Source organism: Talpa occidentalis, unplaced genomic scaffold, assembly GCF_014898055.3.
Source record: "Talpa occidentalis isolate TD23 unplaced genomic scaffold, MPIMG_talOcc4v2.1 talOcc4.8, whole genome shotgun sequence".
Lineage (NCBI taxonomy): Eukaryota > Metazoa > Chordata > Mammalia > Eulipotyphla > Talpidae > Talpa > Talpa occidentalis.
The window spans coordinates 61160198-61182413 of NW_023605194.1; the positions used below are offsets into that span (position 1 = coordinate 61160198).

General features: G+C 33.5%; 1 protein-coding gene across 1 annotated transcript in view; it reads left to right on the top strand.

Annotated features, from left to right (window-relative positions):
• PTEN (phosphatase and tensin homolog) overlaps positions 1 to 22216 on the top strand; it is an 86111-nt gene that overhangs the window by 54154 nt on the left and 9741 nt on the right. The window contains exons 3-6 of the mRNA XM_037497321.2: positions 167 to 211; positions 5772 to 5815; positions 7603 to 7841; positions 20786 to 20927. Coding sequence (XP_037353218.1) covers positions 167 to 211; positions 5772 to 5815; positions 7603 to 7841; positions 20786 to 20927 — 470 coding nt within the window. The remainder of the gene's footprint in view (positions 1 to 166; positions 212 to 5771; positions 5816 to 7602; positions 7842 to 20785; positions 20928 to 22216) is intronic.

The window sequence follows — 22216 nt, forward strand, 5'->3', positions numbered from 1 at the left end:
CATGGAGGGAATATTCATTGGAGTTTATTTGTTTTTCTTAAATGGCATATGAGCTTAGGAAAAATACAATTTGTCTTTTGGGTTTTCTTCAGTAGTATTAATGTAATTTCAAATGTTAGTTCATTTTTGTTAATGGTGGCTTTTTGTTTGTTTGTTTTGTTTTAAGGTTTTTGGATTCAAAGCATAAAAACCATTACAAGATATACAATCTGTAAGTATGTTTTCTTACTTGTATGCTTGCAAATGACTTTCTAAAATAACTATTAAGTGAAAGTTATTTCCTTGTTAAAGTAAGTTAGAATTAAAGATATATTTTGACAGAATTATATTCATAAAACAATTATTTCAAGAAGTCTTATTGAGAGCTTTGTTAGGTCATTTAGACAGTGTAGCAGTCAGGTCAAAAAAATGCTGGCACATATTCATGTTACTTGATCTGCTTTAAATGATTTGGCATCTAGCCCACCTTTGAGCCCATTACCATGTGGTAACTGAAGTTAATTCACAGCAGAGCTTCTGTTAAAAGTATTAATGATATCTTTCATGAGGGTGTGCTCCACAGTGGATATAATGTTTGTTTTGTCTCTTGGTCAATTGATTAAAAAGCCAATAGTGTATTCTCCAACTGTGTATAGCATAAACATAATAACCTAAAATTGTTGAACTGGGTGGTTTCTTTTGTTTGGGGCAGGATTGTAAGGATTGTCCGTTTTATTCAGCCTGGTGACTTTACCTTTAAGCATTTGTTTTTTTTTTTCTTTTGACTTTTTGAGTAGAGATGTGAAGAGGAAAAAAGAACGAAAGAAAAATGGAGAAAGTATTTTACCATTTTTGTCCTTGAAGCCTTCTTTTTTCACTAATAAGAAAACCTTTGTTGAGTGCTTTTCACATGCTAGGCATTATAAAACATGGTGGATGTACAGAGATGAATAAGGCGTAGTTTCTGTCCTCAGGTAGCAAGTCTAATGTGAAAGTTAGACAAAATATGGAAGACTGTAATTGTTGTCTGTAAGAGAGCTATGTAAAAAACAGTAGGATTAGTAATTGTTCTCTATAGGGAAGGTATTATTAAGAAAGTCACATTTGACCTGGAATAAAAAGGCTCAATAAAGGTTGATCTGCAACCTCTATTGTGGCGAAGGGGAAATGGCCTTATAGGCCAAGAGAACAGTGTGTCTGTACACTAGCTTCTTGTCAGCATAGTGTTTAGAATGTGGCACATAATCCATTATGGTCAGAGGATGGTGTGTGTGAATATGTGTGCAATGGGTAAAAAGGTGAAAGAAAATGAAAGGAGCTATAGAAACAAGTTTATGTAGGCCCTAGCTTACAATGATCTGTGCTTGTATCTTCCTCTCTTCTTGATTAACCTCTTCTACAATTAAACCTGTTGCAGATACCGTAGTATTTCTATGGAGGAAAATAAAAACCACAAGGCTTTTTGCCTTTTGAACAATTGGATTTAGAAATTAAGTTAAAAAAAGGACAAGAACTGTCAAAAGCTAGAAACCATTAAATGAGTCACTTCAGGCTTAGACTTAAGATTAGGTATTTAGAGAGTATTTAAAAAAAAAAAAGGTCAAAAGATAATAAAGATAAATTCTGCCTTTTTTGAAATTTTATTCAAGTTTAACATTATATCCAAAGAAAAGGGGAAGGAAATTCTTTTCATTCCTGGATGCGGCAGCTTCCTGTTTCTAGAATTTAGGATTTAGGTTTGTACTATCAGTATTGTGAGTTGCTTAACATGATTATGGTGAAAGTTGGCATTAGGATCTAGCCTAGGAATTTGCCTGTTTTTGTATTTGCAGACGTCAGATTCCCAAGTTAATAAACTGTCCCACTATTAGTTGAGAGTAGTTTTTTGTACCTGTATTTTAACCCCATTCCTTCCCATTCCATTTAATGGAGTCATAAACTTTAAGAACTAGAAAATTTCTGAGAGAGATCATTTAGTCCAGCCTTCTCATTTTACAGATGTGGAATCTGAGGCCTAGAGAAGTTAAGTGAGTTGAACAAGGTCACACAGGTACATATGGTAGTAAATCACTCATTGTTTAGTCCAGTATTCCCTTTCAGTTTGTTTTAACCTCCCCAAATTTTACTTCAGAAGTTTCTAGAGCTACCAAGTTGTAGCATGCTTTGATTTGTGATGTTATTTCCCAATCTTTTGTTCACCTTCTTTTCTACCCCGTTTATTTTTCTGACTCTGGATAAGTGAGTCTGGCAAGCAGCAGCAGTTTCTATTTTATTTATTTTTAATATTAATTATATATATTGTTCTGTCTTTGCAAACGAATTGCAAGGTATTACAATATTTGCATTAGATATACCTGTATTAATGCTGTATTAAACTTTTTATGAAAATTATGATATGGAAGAATTTTTAGTGTGGACTTTTTAATAATTGACAATATCGCTTTATCTCTGTATTTTCATTGGGCATTCAATAAGTTATTTTAAGTAAGGACAAAACTAGCCTCATATTAACCAAATTTGTGTATACATATGAGCAAATGAATCAGTCTTATGCAAGAGTGTTTCATTTTTGTATGTTCCTCTGTATAATCTATATTTTGTTAGGTGAAGAGGAGGAGTAAGATAGGGGGAAAAAGGCATAATATAATTCTCCTCTTTGAGGAACTTAAATATTCACAGGATGCTGCTTTTTATAAGGTTTATTGTATCTCATTGTAGATTCTATTTGACATACAGTTCTCCATTATTATGTAAACCCTTAGCTGTTGTTAATGTTATTCAGGTTTTTTATAAGATACAGATGTCTTCATTGAAGAGAATAAGGAAGGGACTTAATCATGCCTAGCAGGTTATATGAAAACTCTCACTCTTGGAACTTTTCCTGTTAATCTTATCCCTTTCTTCACTTTCTACTGCCTCTTAAAACCTCCCTCTTCACTGCTTCTTTATTTTTCTTACAAATATTCTTTCTTATTTCTCTTACAAATATGTATGAGGTAATGATAAAAAATGGTATCTTTTAAGTTAAGATTAAGTTATAAGAAAGTATAAATGATTAGATTTATGCGGCATTTGTCTTAGTCAAATCCCGTATGCCATTTGTGTACCTTCAGTATTGGTTTGCTGAGAGACTTGTCTTATCACTGACATGCTGCAAGAAAAAATGTACAAGAAACTTTGTGTATGTGTGTATGCACATGTGCATGCAGTTATCAGAGGTTTTAATTAAGAAGAGAATTTTGATTTTTACCCTACTAGTGCTTCCCCAGGTCGCTTTCATTACCACCAGTCCCGGTATATGGTCATACAGACTCACTATATAGACACCTGTAGAGATTTTTATGACATTTTCATGTTTGACATTATCATGTTGGTTCTGTCATTTGTGCTAAATATTGTACTTTTAGGAAGACAGAATTTACCTAAAATTTATTATTGCTTTTGTTTTTAAAACTGTTTTCTATTTTTTATTTTAATCAGAATTATGGAGGAGTAGTGGGAAAATTTAGCTTTTGTAATGAGAGATACTGACTTGAGTCCTGGCTCTAGCACATACATGTTATGGTTTGGGGGCATTTTTAAATAATCTTCTAATTCTTAGCATTCATATATGTATATTTATATACATGCCATATATCTATACCACACATGCACACACACACATATAGATAGATATATGGTATATATTAACCACAGTAAAAATTAATTACTATCATGGTTATGAGAATGAATCAAAGAACACGGAAATTTCTTTATAAGATATGCACATCTAGTAGACCTTTAATAACTCATTATTTCTGTTTTCTTCTCCATCTCTTTGAGAATCAGTTTAGAGAGTAATCTTAAGCATTGTTTGTCAAAATTCAAACATTTTGAGTTCCTGAGAAAGCATGGAAATTTTAGAGAAAACTAAAGCTGCCTGAAACACAACATGTTTATTTTTTGTTGTGGTGTTATGAGCCAGCTTCTTAGAATTGTTTCCTACCCTGTATCTCTTCCCTCACCTCTTAAGTCCTTTCTTTATATAATTAATTATAAAATACTCAAGTTTGCATTTTTTGTTACTGATCATAGCTCTTTAATCTATAACAGAAAAAGTTTAAAATGTGGCTGTTGTTATCATTTTTATTAAAGTAATGTTAGTTTACCACACTGGGTTTTAGGTGTATAGTTTCTCACTTCAGCAAATATACGTAACACATCATGCCTACCACCAAATGTCCAGACTCCATCCACCACTACCCTTCCACCTTTTCCCTTTCTCCCTTCCCTCTCTGGTCACCACCATTCTGTTGTGACAGTATGTGACTATTTTCTTGATCAGTGCTCTATTACTATCTGTCATGTTTTTTATATATGTATAAAATTATCAAGGATGCATTTATGTGCATATATTATTAAATTTTCTTTTTAGCAAAATGAGATATATTGAATATACTAAAATGAAAAGGTTTGTTTTGAGTAGTAATATGAAAGTTGATTATTCTGTCTGACCACTTAGAAACCAGTGGATTGCTGTTTGTTTATAATTAGTTCAACCTTCACGTAGATTTTGTTTTACTTTTTAAAACAGAGGAACTGTAGATATTTTCACAATTTCTAAATGCTTAATACAGGTAACTGGTTGTTTATATGAAGCTCAGTCTTTCGGGTTTTTCATTTTTCTGAAAAGTAAAATGGAAGCTTAAACTTTGTATTACATAACTCCCCAGTTTGGTTTGGACCAATAACCTAGAATGAATGTTTGACTCTTCACTTGAAGTGTATTAATTAAGGGCTAAGTACAATCTCATAAGCTCAAAACAGGTTTCAGTATTTGAGTTTGTTGTAAACTGAAGAAAAATGTTAGATGTTTCAGACTTTGGGATTTTGGAATTGCTAAGGAGCTGTAGAGCTTTATTGGGTTTTAAAATGTAATTTTTTTAAATCATATTTTTAGTATTGTTTGGCTAAGAGTTAGAGTTACCAGGTTGCTGCTTAGCACAAACTAATGTATAAAGTTTCTTTCTGAGCCTATGAATGTTTATAAACATGACCTGTTAATTATGAGTAAGCCAGTGCATGATAACAAATGGTCATTACTGTTAAAAACAACAAAACTTTAGCATGTTTTCAATAATGCTAAGTTGACATTTTACTGTTCTATATTGATTTTACTTAGTACTCTTTCTTTACTCTCAGACTTTAGTTAATTAAAACTTGTAACCTGGGAGATTAAAAAAGATGACCTTTGACTTATCTAAAAAAAGAAAGGTTTGATTTTAAAAATTTTATTAAGTTTGTGTCTTAGTAGATAAATATTAAATTTCTTTACTTTTCCTTTGCTCTTATGATTTTACTGTTTTGGAAAGGTGTCTTTTTAAATAATAGTTTAAATAATAGGTTGTGTATGTTCAACTGTGAGGTAAATATAATATTGAAACTAATTAGTTGTTTTTACATACTTGTGAAATCAAAAACAATTTCCACTAGTTTATAGAATTTCCTTAAAGGAAATTTGAAGATATAAATGCAGCTACATTTGCAGTGCTGTGTATTTGTGGCATAGCAAGTTTTGTTAGCAAATGTATAAGCTCTAATTGTATACCCTTAACCTTTGAAGTCTTGGTTCCCTTAATTGTAAAATGAGGTAATAACAGTACCTACTTCATCGGATTCTTAGGATTAAAAGAAATAGTTAACCTAAAACACTTAGTATAAGTGTTGTAGAGATTCAAAAAAGTTTGTTACTATAATATTTTTTTCTCAAGCGCAAAAGATGACTTTTTATTACATTTAAACTTTTCTTTTAGATGTGCTGAAAGACATTATGATACCGCCAAATTTAACTGCAGAGGTAGGTATAAATGTACTTTATTGTGTAATTTAAAATCAGTGGACTAAATCTTAACTGTACAGTGTTTATGCACTGAGTATTGTAAGTATAGTAATAATTAATGTCAATTATTATATGAGATAAATATCTTAAAGATGTTCTTAGAAAATTTGAAAAATAAATTTTGCTGTTGTGTTTAGGAAACAAGTATCACATAAACATGCCAGTAGTACTAGAAAGACTAAATTGCAGAATAGACCCAGATTATGAGAAATTCTTAGACTAGCAATATAATAAGGAAGGGATTATTTATATCTACTGTTGAGGCATTTGGAGTAATAGTAAGAGATTCTAGGGTGAGAACAGAACAATTTAGGAGCATGACCTCTGAAAGGTGAAAATACAGATAAGACAGCCTTATTGGTGAGAGCAGGGAGCTGCTTGAAATGAGTTCTTCACAAGTGTAGGAAATTCTGTTTCAGAGCCCACGAAAACTTCCACTTGTATTTGTGGGATCCCTTGAAGTCGTAAGAGCTGTAGAGCTGAGACACTGCGGATGCTGCTGTGATAATCAAAACGAGAAAGGGGGTGCCAGGAGTTGCAGATTGATTTATTTGCCATTGATCCCTCCCAAAAATCTAGAATGAACTTTCAAACAGTTGGTTTGAGTCACAAGCATTAATGCTGTGAGCCAATATAAATTCACTAAGAATGTTTCTTTTCTGGTGAATTTAGGTTACTGCTTACTAGGCAAAGCATGGTGAGGTTGAGACACCTAGTTTAAACAGACATTTAACAGATTTTTCTGAGCTTATTTTTATGGTAGTGGGGAAATGAGGATGGAATGATAGTAAATAGTTAGGTGGAGGACTAAGTGAAAGCTGTAATGGTAGTCATTGTCTAAGGGGAGGAGCCCTGCTGACACACGAATGAACTGGATTGTACCCTGTACCACAATATGCATGGCATGGCTGAAGATATAAGACCTACTTTATACAGTTAGGTGACATAGAGACTAATTGGGTACATGGATGTCAATCAGGATTTTTAAGAATCTTAATAGAGTGGAACTGAAGTAGAGTCTAATAACTTAAAATTTAATAGTGATCTCCTTACAGTCTGGTTTCTAGACAAATTTATTTAAAACTCAACTCGAGACTGTAGGGAACAGAGAATTTTTGGGTTCTTAATAATGTGAAAGGACCTGAAACATCATTTAATAAACTTTACATTTAATAACACTTACTTTTTACAAATAAGTGTTTTTTATAAGTGCCTTCAAAGTCTTGTGTATACAACATTAAGGTGCACAAGACCATCCTTAAAAACCACGTTAGCATTTTTATTTAGTATAAGTGTAAAATGCAGCCCTTTCCATTATTGTATTTATTAGTAAACCATACTTTATTTGGGAGATATATTTTGTGATGATACAATGTAAGTCTTATTAATCCTGTGTTAGAAAGTACTGTGACAACCCTGACAAGAGGCCCACCAGATGTTTTATTTTAGGTTTTCTCCATCTCTGTTATGTTGTGACATGTGCTAATTCTCCATAGCAGTTTCCTCCTTTATAAAGAAGCAGGAAATAATACTTTGGCCTCGCTGTCTAATGAATAAGTTTGAATTAATTATAGATGATTTTCTATTCAAAAATCAGCAAATTATCAGGCAATAACTTAGTTTTTCTCTAGAGTTCTGTTTTTCTTTTAAATATGTTAAGCTTGTGCAACATTTTTAAAGTTAACCTACTTTTAATAAAACAATTTAGAGAGATTTCTTATTCTGAGGTTATCTTTTTAATGCAGTTGCACAGTATCCTTTTGAAGACCATAATCCACCACAGCTAGAACTTATCAAACCCTTCTGTGAAGATCTTGACCAATGGCTAAGTGAAGATGACAATCATGTTGCAGCGATTCACTGTAAAGCTGGAAAGGGGCGAACTGGTGTAATGATTTGTGCATATTTGTTACATCGGGGCAAATTTTTAAAGGCACAAGAAGCCCTAGATTTCTATGGGGAAGTAAGGACCAGAGATAAAAAGGTAAGTTACCTTTGATGTTTTTTCACTTAGAGATCTCTTTTGTGGTAGATACCATAACCTCTTGTGAATATTTTATTCTAGTTAATAATTTTTGAATCAGGAATGTTCTCTTCCAGTTTAGCTATTTTTTTTTTTTTTTAATTCAACTTCAAACAGAAACTTAGTGATTTTACTGATCATTTCGTACTGGGTACTTGTATTGATTTCTGGTTCCTGTTTTTTTCCTCATGTTTTATTTGTCTTTGCAATTTTTTTAACTGTATTTAAGGATGCCAAAATACTATTTACTGGTGATACTTTGAAAATTAAATCTTAGGTATAATTTTGGTGAATATTGATTATGGTAGCTTGCTTTACATTTCTGTATATTATGTGTACCCTATAATGATAGTGCTGCAATGAATTTCAGCATGGAGGACCTTAAATGTTAACTTTGGATCATCCCTTCATCATCTAAAGGGAAATAATTGCTTTCACTGACTAAAAATATAGAAGGTACATTGAGCAACAGCAGCTGAGGAAAAAGAGTTTGAATTGGAAGAAGCCCATAGAAAAATGGGTCAAATTAAAAATACTGTTACCCAAAAGCAGTGGTAGAAATGTAAAACAAGGTTGAACAGCAGACATTTTGATAATGGGGCAAAAATCAGGTGGAAAGAATTTAAAATAAAAATGGAAAGTTGTGTAATGTGGAGTCAGAACACTGGATTTAAGGTAATGGCTCATAAGCTGTTTGTTTTATACCTTGTAGAAATATGTTGAAAGCTGTAAATACTATACCACAAAAAAAATGTATATGGTATACATGAGCAAAAAACTTTGCTCTGAAAATTATTTTTTTAATATAGAATGTAAAAGAGATCTTTTCTAAGAATCATGTCACATTTTTGTTGTCATGTAAAAATCTTGAGGGCGATGTATAAGTTTAAGTGGTACAAATTAAGTTTTAGTGCTGTTCAATGGTAAATTGTAATGAATGGCTGCTGTTATTTAACTTTTAAGTAACATGTTGAGACTATGCCATTATTTTTGACTTGGGCAATTTTTAGGTCATCTTTGATAATCAGTTTTGGCTTTGCTTTTGATGAAAACAGGTGCTGAAAACCCTATCTTAGAAAAGAATAAAAGAGCAAATGGAATCTGTAGATTCTTTTGCCAGATGAAAGTAGGCTTGTGTCAAGAAACAAATCTCTAAGATTCTTTAGATAAATTCATGTTGCATCATTTTCTTTGCTTTCAAGTTAATGAGCTCATTCTTTGGCAATATCCTGACATAATGCTATGTTAGAACAGGATCATCCCTCCAATTTTAGTTTTAAGATTTAGAAGTTAAAATCTATAAACAAGTTTTTATTTTATCCATGAATAGCAGTCAAAATTCTGACTGTAGAATTTGTCTTCTGAAAGCCCGAGGACTGACAGGTGGCAAAGAACTTGATAGTTGCTCCCACTTCTCGACAAAACCTCATGAGAAGTCCCTAATTGTAAGTCTTGGCTTTCATGAATTTGGCAACTTCCACAGCACATTATTTCATGACAAATCCTTTGTACAGGCTATGATTCAAGACTTGCCACTCATAAAGCAGTAAAATACTTTCACAATAGATAAGATTTCTCTCAGGATTGATTGTGAAGTCTTGCATTCCAGTGTACACTGATAAACAAAGCAGTGAGTCACAATGATAGTAGGGCTTCTGTCTTTTCCAAAGCAGCAAAACCATAGTGCTATCACAGGTACTTAAGTGTAGATCTGCTCTGTCTGTAGAATATTGAGTTTTCTTCAGCAGATTTTTTTTTTCCAAAATGTTCATGTCCCCCAAAATTTCCTAATAGGACTCCAAAATTGGAATTTGATGAAAAGTAGTAATAAGTAAATTAAGGTGGGACCTGAGGTAAATTGAGAAGTCATATGTAAAAGTGTGGTATTTTAAATCCTTGTTTAACCTACTTTGTTGTTTTACCAAAAAAAAAGTGATTTTGTTTTTGTATAAAATTGTGATGGAGATACTACAATAGCCCCTTTTTCTAATCTACAAATATATTTGACCATTTCTAAGGCATTTGCCATTACTGTATTCAACTGTGTGGCCATTTTGTTTGTTTGACATCACAGCCAACAGCCTTGTTAAGTGCTTTAATCAAGAAATTTGAGTTGGGGGGGGAAATAAAAATTCTTGTAATGGTTTAGCCTTCTAGCCTTTACTAACTAAGCTGTGATCTCACACATACTTTCTTTCCTCCCTCTTATACTCATCCACCCTTACACACATGTAGGTTGATTTTTGATGTAGGTGCTTCATCAAAATAGTTGGCTGTATATTTCAGATAGTGAAAATTATCCATTAAGAAGTAATTGGAGTATTCCATCCCACCATGTTGAGGGAGAAAGGTAAAATTCAAGGATATTAAAACTTTATTTTTTGAGTTTCCATTTAGCTTAGATTTAAGAGAAGTTTCCATAATAGAAAAGTAAGGACATATTTTAATTTGTCAGAGGGAAAATATTTTAGTCATCACAATCTGGTAATATTGTCAATGCTGTTTCTCTCGAGGGAGGAAGATACTTAATGAAATGGTAAGCCCAAAAGGATTGTGAAATAGGACCAGAGTTTAAAAGATAGCAAGAAAAGTATTTATGAAAATAAAACATAAAACCTAAAATGTAGTAGTATGAAATAGTACCTATATATCAGCAAAACTGCTCTTTCTGGGCATAGCATATCCTCCATCCTCTAGGAGGTTGGGGTTTCCCCCAAGTGAAAGTGATGGACTAACAGTAAATAGAAAATGGAGTTCTTTATATATTGGTTTTTTTTAAAGATTTATTTATTTATGCATACAGTAGCTGGGGTACAGGCCAGAGATGTGTATATGTGTGTGTGTGTGTGTGTGTGTGAGAGAAAGAGAGAGAGAGAGAGAGAGAGGGAGAGGGAGAGAGGGAGAGGATTCACCAGAGACAGAGTGGGAAACAGAACAGGAGGACTGACTGAAATACACTGCTGACTGGAGCAGCAGGCGAGACAGGAGAGGTCTGCTTTGCTATGTGGGTTGCTCCCTGGCCGGCTGGGGATCAAACTCATGCTGCATAGGCTGCGGATTGCTTCATAGTGTGGTGCTTAACCCCTTGTACCACCAGGGAGGCCCCTCTTTATATATTGTTAAGGAGGTACTCAGAAAAACTATGTTTAGTTGTTACAGGATATGAAGACTCAGAGTTAGGTGATTTAACCAAAATTGGTCACTTTTAGCATCTTGGAGTCTACATAAATCATTGAGATCTGCTGTGCTTAACTTATGATTAATTAGTATACTTAGGCCATATTTCTGGATAAATTATATAGAGGTCTAAAGGAGTATCCTAATGTGCTCCTACCTCTAACCCTGCTTGTTTAAAAAGGTAAAAAGAGGAGGAGGAAAGGTGGGAACAAGGAGGGAAGGGGGCACATTGGTCTATGGTAAAGGACTATGGGTGCTTTGATGGTAGAGGTGCAGTGGTAACATACACCTGAAGAGGTGGGATCCTGTATTTCTGAATGCTATGTAGTGTGGTTAGCCAATGTTACCTCAATAAAGGAAAAGAAAAAAAAAAGGCAAGAAGGAATTTATGAGCAGATATTGTTGGGAAAGTTGTCCATTTGCATTTTAGGTTGAAACCACATTAGAAAGCTCTAGATAGAGTTGATAGAAATGTTTTCTCAAAAATGTTTGTGGGAACATTTCTTTAGTTGATGACAAATTTGAGGCCCCAAAAGATGAAGTGCTGTGATCCAGGTTATCTAGTTAATAACAGCATTTAGAGTAAAATTTGAGTCTTCAAATGTGCAGTTGAATTTATTACTACACTGTCAAGTCCACAAGTCCTAGAACTGCAAAAGAATTTTGAAACCAATCATAATTAATATCTGTGAAGGTGAGATTCTCCTGAAGGGTCATGTAATATAGAGGAAATTGGCCTATTTAGATAGGACTTCTCAGCTTATACCCCTTTTGCAGATGCTGGGACATAATCATGTAGAATGAAATAAAGCGGTGAGGTTGTTTTTATAAATATAATAAATACCACGGGTCTCCCTTGTGGCTCAAGGGGTTAAGATGCAACCAATGAAGCTATCTGCAGCCACTGCAGCACGAGTTCAATCCCCGGCCAGGGAGCTGCCCACATGGCACAGCAGACCTCTCCTGATTCGCCCACTGCTCCCCTCAGCAGTGTATTTCAGTCAGTCCGCCTGTTCTGTTCCCAACTCTGTCTCTAGTGAATCCTCTCATCCCCCACATCTTTGGCCTGTACCCCAGTTTCTGTATGCATAAATAAATCTTTAAAAATATATATATAATACTACATTCTCCATTAAAATCTTTAAAATTTAATTGTCTTAAAACTTTCAAGTATATCACATTTACCTAATGGTTAGAGTGCTAGTGAAATAATGTATTTTTAAAAAAAGATTTATTTATTCATCTTAAGAACTGGGGTCTAGGCCAGAGGTGTGGGGCGTGAGAAGATTCACCACAGACAGAGTGGGGAGCAGAACAGGATTGACTGAAATACACTGCGGGAGAGACAGGAGAGGTCTGCTGCACCATGTGGGTTAGCTCCCTGGCTGGGGATTGCACTCGTGCTCCAGATAGCTTCTTAGTGCTGAGACTTAACCCCTTGCACCACTAAGGAGGCCCTAAAATAATGTATTTTTATCCTTTATTGAATATAATTAATTTCATCCTAAGAAAACTTAGCTGATGGCAAAGTTGTTATATACAACTGTGGAATTCTGTCATCCAAAGTAGTTTTATTCTGGAAACATTTGCTAATAGATTTATTCTCTTGTGAATATTTCCTTTTAGATTGAATATGTGGATTTCCATTTTTATAATTGTGAAGTGCTATTATAGGAGATACATTTTACCCATTTTTCATTATCATAAGTTTTAGAACTTTTAATGTTGTTTTGCTTGTATTGTTAATTTTAGTTACAGAGAAACATTAAGAAGCTGAAGAAAATTTTGTTCTGGTGACAATTGTATAGGAGCAGAATGTCTCTTCTACTCCTCTTACCTCTCCTTCCCCTCCCATTTGTTTTGAAAAAAGAGGAGCCAGTTGTCATGTTTTGGTGAAGAATTTGTAGACTTTGCAGATTACTAAAAGTAACCCGGAGAGGCTTGACATTTCCTCAGCAGACTTGGTACAAATTAGATGACATGGTGGGTGCCAGCTCACCAGAAAATATGTCATTGTGTTGGTAATGGCCAAATAGTATTATAAGTTTTGAATTTTGCAGAGAAATCAAGCTACAGTTGATAATCTCTTGTGAAGAATGTTTTTTGACATGGGATAACTGCTTGAGAAATGGCTCTTTTTCAATAATTTATAAGATGGCAACAATGTTGTACTCTCCTAGAAGTCATTCTTTGCTGTTTAATCCTTTTACTTCATGAGCATATGGCATATTATTCCAAAGCAAACCTGTCTCTTCCATTCCCACCTCCCATCTGTAAAAGCTTCAGGCACCATAATTCCTGGGTTGGTTCTCTTTTTGTCCAGTGTCTCAGACTGCTCATATCTATATTTATGTTTCAGAATTATAATCAATAACTTGCATTATTTATTGTACAGATGGATAAGAATTAAAACATTCCATGACTGGTTGCAAATATGTATTTTGAAATAATTGTCAAAATTTCTGAATTTCAAGAGGCAAAGGAGTTTATTTTGATTAAAAACTTCAAGGACAAAAATTGAGCTTATAAATTTTTTCATTTTCAAAGCAATTACTAGACTTAAATATTCTAGAAAGAACAAAAATGCTACCTTTATTGTAAATGATTACAAGAAGAGGGAATTTTCTAGTTTCTCTAGGAATGAATTTTTTAATGGCCTGGTCATATTAATCAGGTTATTTTTTAAGTAAAACATTTATGAATAAAGTGGTTGTAAGGGGCCTCTCCAGTGACGCAGTGGGTTGAGCACAGCACTGTGAAGCTGTACGCAGCCTCTGCAGTGTGGGTTCAATTCCTGCTGGCTGGTGAGATTCCCACATGGTGCGGCAGACCTCTCCTGTCGGGCCCGCTGCTCCCCTCAGCAGTGATTTTGGTCCGTCTGCCTGCTCTGTCTCTGTCTCTGGTGAATCCTCTCACCCTCCCGCACCTCTGGCCTATACCCCAGCTCTTGTATAAAAATAAATAAATCTTTAAAAAAAAAATCAGGTTATTTTTTCTAATCTCTTTACCAATTTTCCCTTAAGAGAACCTTTGTAGATGATATTTGTAGATGGGAAAAATAAGAGCCCAAAGATGTTAATGACTGCCTTTGGATCATATCAACTAGTCAATATATGAGATATTGATAAAACTTAGAACACGTAGGTGTTTGAGAATCAGATTCACATTTAGGATGAGATACTGGTTTTTAGCAAGATGATTATGTGCACTGGGATTATTTTCTTATTTTTAAAATAGAGATAGTATGTAGCATAAAAAGTTGTGATAGTGTGGGCTCTATATACTATGTCTAACACAAATCTTTTTAAAGATTTGTTAATTAATTAATTGATGAATTAATTAATTAAGACAAGCACTGGGTACAGTTAGAAGCGTGGGAGGGTGAGAGAATTCACCAAAGCCAGAGCGGGGAACAGAACAGGCAGACTGACGAAATACACTGCTGAGGGGAGCAGCGGGCGTGGCAGGACGTCGCACCATGTGGGACCCTCGCCGGTGGCTGGGGATCGAACCGGCGCTGCAGAGGCTGCGGGCAGCTTCACAGCCCAGCACTCAACCGCTGCGCCACCAGGGGAGGCCCTGACACAAATCTTAATATACAATAACTATTGTTATAAAATGTTGCCATTGGATTAATAATCAATTCTGAATCATATGTCTTCCTTTGTTGAATTATTTTCATTTAATCTTACTGTGATCATTGTGAATTGTAGATTTCAACGCAGCAAGCAAACTATTATTATTTCTGAGTTTAAACGTGCTAGTGAAAAAAGTACAGTGAAGTAGAAAATTACTTTTTAAACTGTGGAATTTAGATTGTGAATTTATCATAGAAAGGATGATCTGAGTGTATTGCTGCACAGAACATGAACAAAACATTATGTACTTTGTGTTCTGGTATCTAGGTAATATTCTATTCTGGTAGTAGTATGGCAGTATTCTAGGTTTGAAAGGTGTATAACCAATACTTTTAAGTTTCTCTCTTTTAAGAGATTAATCATGTACAGGAGATTTACAGAAAACAATTCAGGACAAAATTGATGTTTCATTCAAAGATAGATTCAGAAAAATACAGATTTCTAGGGGAAATTTGAAACTGACAGAATATCAGTATCAAAGTATATTTACAGCAGTAAAGTGTAAAACCAGATCATGACTGTCCTTATATTAACACAAAGTACATTTCACAATGAAGATTTAAAAAGTTGTGAACTATTATGTGTTAAACATAATATCAAAATACATGAAGAAAAAGCTGGAAGAAATGAAGAAAAAATTTATAGAAAAGCAATTATAGTAGAAATCTTCGATGTACTTTAAGATCAAGAAGATATATGGCTTAAATAATACAATAACACTAACATATTAGAATTTGTCTTTTTTGATCAGCCACACGACATTTACCAAGGTTAAGACTTTGTTAGGCCAATCACAATCTTTTTTTAAAATTTATTTTATTTATGCATATAAGAGCTGGGGTGTAGGTCAGAGGTTTTTTTTGGGGGGGGGTGAGAGGATCCACCAGAGACAGAGTAGGGAGCAGAACAGGCGGATCTGCTGAAATATGCTGTTGAGGGGAGCAGCAGGTGAGACAGGAAAGGTCTGCTGTGCCATATGGGTTAGCTCCCTGGCTGGGGATCGAACTTATACTGCAGTGGGAAGGAGCTAAAATAATTGTGATGATAACATACTAATGAAGTTGAACATTTCCAGAGGAAATGGGCAGTTTTAAATTACAATGTTCACATAAATGTTTCAATATGAAATCTTAGTAATCATTCAAGAATGAAATGTATAAGTGCCTTCAAGAAATACCTCATCTGAAATGCATTATGTGACCGCGATCAAACTTTGAAACATCAAGTACTTGTTATCTAAATTAGTCCAGGTGTTAGGAAATATATGAAACTTGCCAGGTGTATTAAAGAGAGCATATTTAAAAAAGCAGAAAGTACAGTATAGGGGAAATGAAATGCTTTAGTTTGGCCAAAAGTTAGTGTTTATGCAAGGGAATTTTAAGAGGTAAGAGTAAAAAAAGAATTGGACTGTTTTGTATGTTGTTTGGGTGATGAATTTGTTCTTTTGTGGCTATGCTCTGAGAAACCATTTAACATTTTGAATTAATTGATAATGTGATTAATTTCATTCTTTAATAAAACTTAATAAATTGGAGAACAGATAAAGATGGATACCAATTGGCTATTTAAAAATTGCAGGAGTGTAGGTGGGGGGAAGCAAGTATTGTCTGAAAATGAACAATGATGTAAAAAATAAATTAAAATAACAACAAAAAATTGGCAGGAGTTGACCGAACCAGAATGACCACAGAAAACCAGAAATGGTATTTTGGGAGGTATTACAGTGTAAAAATAAGGGTTTTGACATCTGTATAGACATGTAGAAATCTAATATGAGTATTCTACTTGAGGTTAACCTCTGGCACAGTATGTGTGCATGCACATGTGTGTTCATGTGTACATATGCATGTGCATAACGTGTATGCACACAAATGCTATGTAGTTGATATGTTGACTGACAATACCAATCTCTGCCTTCACTCTGCTACTTGGACCTTTGCTATAGTCCTGCAGTTCCCTTATTTTTCTCTTTAGTAATCCTGTGTATATTGCTGCTGTCTATTGTTTTTCACTATAGTAGGTAGATAATGACTGTAGCATAGTGAGTTGAATACAAACTATGAAGCTGGACTGCCAGGGTGAAATCCAGTTCCATTACTCTTAAGATGTATGATTTCACTTCATCATTAAAGTGGCATTACCAGTGATACTCATTATATGTGTATTAAACTATTTATGAAAGCATTTAGAACAATGCGAAGGAACATAGTAAGAGTTGATTAAGCAGTGATGGTATTAGAAGAGCTTTCAGGTTAACATACTGGAGAAAAATAGTGAATATCATTGATTAAAAATAACAGGGTTGGCATAAGCAAAAAATATATAAAAGCTTCAGTGTTGGGGTATGTTGTGTGTTAAGTGCTCCTGAGATTACCAGATAGAAATGTTGCCAAGAATTGGAAATTTTGAAATGGAATATAGGTATATAGTCATATTGAGCATTAATGTTTAATATTTATAATTAAACAACTGTAATAGATAGGTCTGAACTAAAGAAGAGATAGCCAAGACCAAATATTTTGAGATACAGCGACATTTAAGGACAAGAAAAGGAGAAAGATCCAGTAAAGACACAAGAAAACCTTTACAGAGTGCCCTATGATAGAAGTAAGGGATTTTTGGCATGGAACCAAAAAAAGAAAAATGAGTCAGGACGGGATTAGGAAAACAGTAAGAAATTTGGTTGTTAAGAAAGCACTAATGACCATTAACAAATCAGCCTCATAGTAATAGATTTCCATGTTGTTCAAGAGTAGAGGCTTCTCCTTTAGAATTTGCTCTTATATAGAAGGAGAGGGTAGATTTTTGAGAGATATGGGGAGAGTTTAGGTTTTTGGTCTTTGAGTTGTTAGCTTATTTTGGATAAGGGATAGGGTTACCTGAGCTGCTTATTAGGAGGATGTAGGTGGAGAGAATAAAAGACGAATGTCAGAGAAGTGATAATTAATAGAACCAAAATAAAACCTAGGTAAACTTGAAGAAGATATTTTATAAAATATCAGGAGTGAAAAGATTTTAAGATGAGAATAGAAAATTTTGTGAGTGCCCATACTGGTTCCCAGTAAAATTAGGGTAGAATTTATTGAAGGATGAAATCTGGTATAAAATAGGGAGAGGTAGTGTGAACAAAGTGCTGAAGTCATTGTGGTCAGGAGCTTATAAGTGCATACCAGAAGAAAGTTACTGAGTGATAGAGATTTGGAATAGGTGAAGACTGAGTATTGTTAGTGGAAAAGGGAATTGAAAGAAATATAGTGGAAGGTACACCAGATATCCTAGTCTGTGAACTTGAGTAATGGTTGCCTTTTGAGATGATGTCCAGGAATGGTGCTAAATTGGCCTGAAGAATGCTAAGTGTAGCTAAAATTAGAATGTTTTGAAAGTTATATTTAAGGGAAAAAGGTTAAGAGTATAAGCATTTTTCTTCACAATTAGTGGAAAAGGGAAATCATTAGTGGCAGAGAGTAAAAAGGTACCTTTGTGATACAGTTATAGACCAGTTTTGCTTAAAAGTTCTTGGTTAGAGAATAAAACTAATTTTATTAGTCTTAATTTAAATGAGGAATGGAAATTTAAAAAACGTAATTTAAAAAATTTCCAACAGCTTTAAAGTTCAGCCCTTTTTCATATATATAAAGTAATCTTGAAGATGAATAAAATGTTCATTTTTTTAGATATGTATTTTAAATTAAATCTTCATATTCAAAATACTATAGTTAAACATTCCCATAAATCACTGTTTTTGGTATATGCATTCAGGAAATATATTTGAAATGTTGTAAATTGCATTGTCAATTTATTGCAATTTTAACAATTTTATTTCAAATCCTGGTTTATAGCATGATTCACTATATTGTTAAATAAATTTCAGTAATTGTGCATGAGAGACAAGAATAGAATGAAGAGGACATATTAAGATTTATAGTCCATATTCATTTGTGCCTTCCAATTTTTTCGTTTCTGTTAATCTGGACACAGTGAATTTGAGGTGCTGTAATTTAACAGATAAACAAGAATTTCTAAGTCAAAATACAGAAGCCTAATTTTATATAATTTGATATTAAGATGATTAAGTTTGCAATTGTTTTTAGTGCTTTTCTTGGAATTGTGTAATTTTGGTTCAAATCATGTTGGTACATAAATTACTCATCCAGTGTTGACAGACTAGTAGATCCAGACATTCTCTACGCAATGTGCTTAGCCCTTTCTCGTAAAGATTAATTGGGTATGTATACACCCGAACTAGAGAAAATGCTATTAATCTTTGCTACTTGGGATAAAGTAAAACTTTGAAAAACTTTTTGTAATGACATACAAACTTATATCACGAGTGGAGATAAGGAGGAAAATATCATCATCATTCTGAACCCCAACAAATTATTTGACAACTTGTCTATTTATAGACTTGTAGTTATTTAAAATGAAAAAAAAATTGTTTAATTTTTGACTAGATAAAACATTCACATAGTTCAAAAGATTTCTTTCCACCCCCATCTTCCATCTGCCATATCTCTCAATCTCTTTTGCAATTCTGCATTTTATTTTGATGAATATGAATGGCAAATTGTTGGCTGAAGTGGCATTAAGTAATTGGTATAAAAACTCATTTTAAGTATAAATACTTTTTAAACTTAATAATTTTTAGTATTGACTTTTGTAGCTACTCTTCAGATAATACTGTTCTATTCTCTATTGCTGATCTTTAATAAAAATACAGAGAACTAAAATTCTAACTCTCCCAATTTATTTTTATAATTTAAATATAGGTAAAATTTCAGAAACTGTTAATTAGTATTTGTGTAACATTTTGTAATGTTAGCATGCTTTTGTGTAATTGCATTTGGTGTTTGAGATTCAGGAGAATATTGTGAAGAAGGTGGGTACATATTATTGTATTTGTATTTTGACTGTCAGCATTTAAATCAAGTCTACTGACCACAAATTATATGGGCTTTTCACTATGATCAAAAACTTAAATCATTTGTCTTAATTTGAAATGACTTTCCTTTATTTTTGACATTTGTTATATTTTAATTGTAATAGTCATGCTAACTTAAAAAATTACTGCGAATACTACAGTGAATACGTACATACCTGCTGTTCATCTTTTCAGTAGAGAGAGGAAAGGTATTTGTGTCCAGAGCTTTTAACACTTTGGGAGATTTAGAAGCCAATAGTAACTTAGAGAAGTATTACGAATTCTTTTTTTCTTGAGCATACTTAAAACTTTTTCATGTTATTATTTGTCTTATGCTTTGAAGTTAAATGCTTGAATTTTTCTGAAGTCACATTATGTAATTAAGAAATCTTAAACAAGTGCTCGAATACCTCCTTTACTAAGGAACTTCAGTGATTACATTGCTGCACACATTAGATTTTTTTCTTTAGATAAGTCAGGATCCCCTTTCAAATACCATGTGAATTATATGTTTTTAGCATTTATCATACTTACATTTTCAGAAACGTATTTCCCTGATTTCTTAACAAAGAGGTATATATAGCTCGGGGACCTCTGTAATTACCTCAGTTAAAGATTATTGCTTGCATTTATGTCAGTGGCACGATTCTGTTTTATTGGCAGCTTCACTTTTTTACTATTGCTATTTCTGCCTCTTAAAGGCAGTATGCTTATGTGTAGTTTGCCAATTCTGATAATGTTTTTGCCTGGAAAATAAGTAACCAGGTTTGTAAGGAGTTATGTGTTTAATAAAAGTCCATAAATCCTTGTGGGGAACATAGTCAGTAAAAAGTACAGCTACAGTAAAGAGGCTTTTGGATATGTATTGGCCTTTGCTTATTGGATTCATGGGTCAGACCATTGTTGTGACCATTGAATAGATGGGGGCTTTCATAATTTTAAGGGAGAATAGTTATTCTGATTATTTTTTTGCATTCATGTTGCTCTGATTTACTGTTACTGAGTTAGATTTAAATATTAATCACTTAGGTCATATTTCTAATGTACATGTGTTATTCAGCGGTTACAACCCAGTTACCATAACAATTTAGTGAGATAACTGTAATGGAACTTTTCTTTTGAATTCAGCTTTTCTTTTCTTTTTTTTTTTTTTTTTTTTTTCTGTCTACCAGGGAGTAACTATTCCCAGTCAGAGGCGCTATGTGTATTATTATAGCTACCTGTTAAAGAATCATCTGGATTATAGACCAGTGGCACTGTTGTTTCACAAGATGATGTTTGAAACTATTCCAATGTTCAGTGGCGGAACTTGCAGTAAGTGCTCTAAATTCTCATCCGTATATTGGAATACTTTTCTTAACATGTAAAAAAGTTTATATAAAAATCTAGAAAGAAACTTACCACACTTAAAATGTATGCGGGAATATATATTTCTGAAGTATCCAAACTAATTAACTAGCTCAGTTGTTTAGTGCATTGGGCTAAGAAGGTCATGGTTTTAAATGTCTTTGGAGCCCAATTATATTTATCAAAGAATATTCTGTGCTGTAATTACCAAATGCAGCCTAAATTCTGATCAGATGACTAAAACACCTGTCCTCTCAGTGATCCAGCATGAGAGGGATTTATCAGTTTACTGACTCTGGGGCAGAGATCAATTCCTTAATATTTTAAGAAGACCAAGCTAGTGATAGTAATGTGACGTGCACTATAAAAAGAAAAAGATAAAATGGTAAGACATGGTGACAAGCTGAAGTGTTTTGAGTGAATAGGGTTGTATCAAGGTGTGGGTTGTTAGAAAAAACCTGGAGTTAGATCCAAGTTTTAGTCTTAGATTTTTCATTAATGTACAGTATATCCTTGGGCACATCATGTACCTCTCTTTGTGTTTGCTCGTCAATAAAATGAAGATATTTTGATAGCTGAAACTTTCTAGATAAGTGCTAAGTAGAGATCATGTCTTTGATGTCTGCCTCTGTTTACTTCTCTTACACTAACCTCTGTAAGCCTGTCTCACTCACCCTAATTGTACTCTATTTCTTTGTTATAGTTGGCCAGAGTTCTTGACTAGACAGATAGGAACCTTAATACCTGGTTATTCAAGGGAAGATAACTGAGAATTATTTCCAGTCCTGTAAAAGACTGGACTATTGCTGCTTTTTTCTATAGCAGAGATAGTTTAAATTAGTTTTTACCTTGGAAGTGGTCAGTCATGTTTTCATGCTTAAGTATGTTTTATTTATTTATATTTTGTAGTTTATAGATGAGGTATTACTTTAATATTTAATGCCTCTAGTGATATATCAGTAATACTTTACAATTTGTTAGTGGTTTTAGTTTTTGTGTTTTAAAAATGTTCACCTTAGACAGATAGGTTATGATCACCTTCATCAGCTCTTCCATGTATTCTTAGAACAAGGCAACTTTATGAAAGACTACAGATTTATTAATATAGCATGTTAAAGACTTCTAAGAGTGTCGTTGGTGTTTCTGTCATCTCATTGTAATTTTAAAAACTGCTGCATGGAAGGCACTGGGCTGTTAGAGATGATAAACACAGGAACTTAGATTCATAGGAGGAGAAAGAAAGAAAAAATACATGC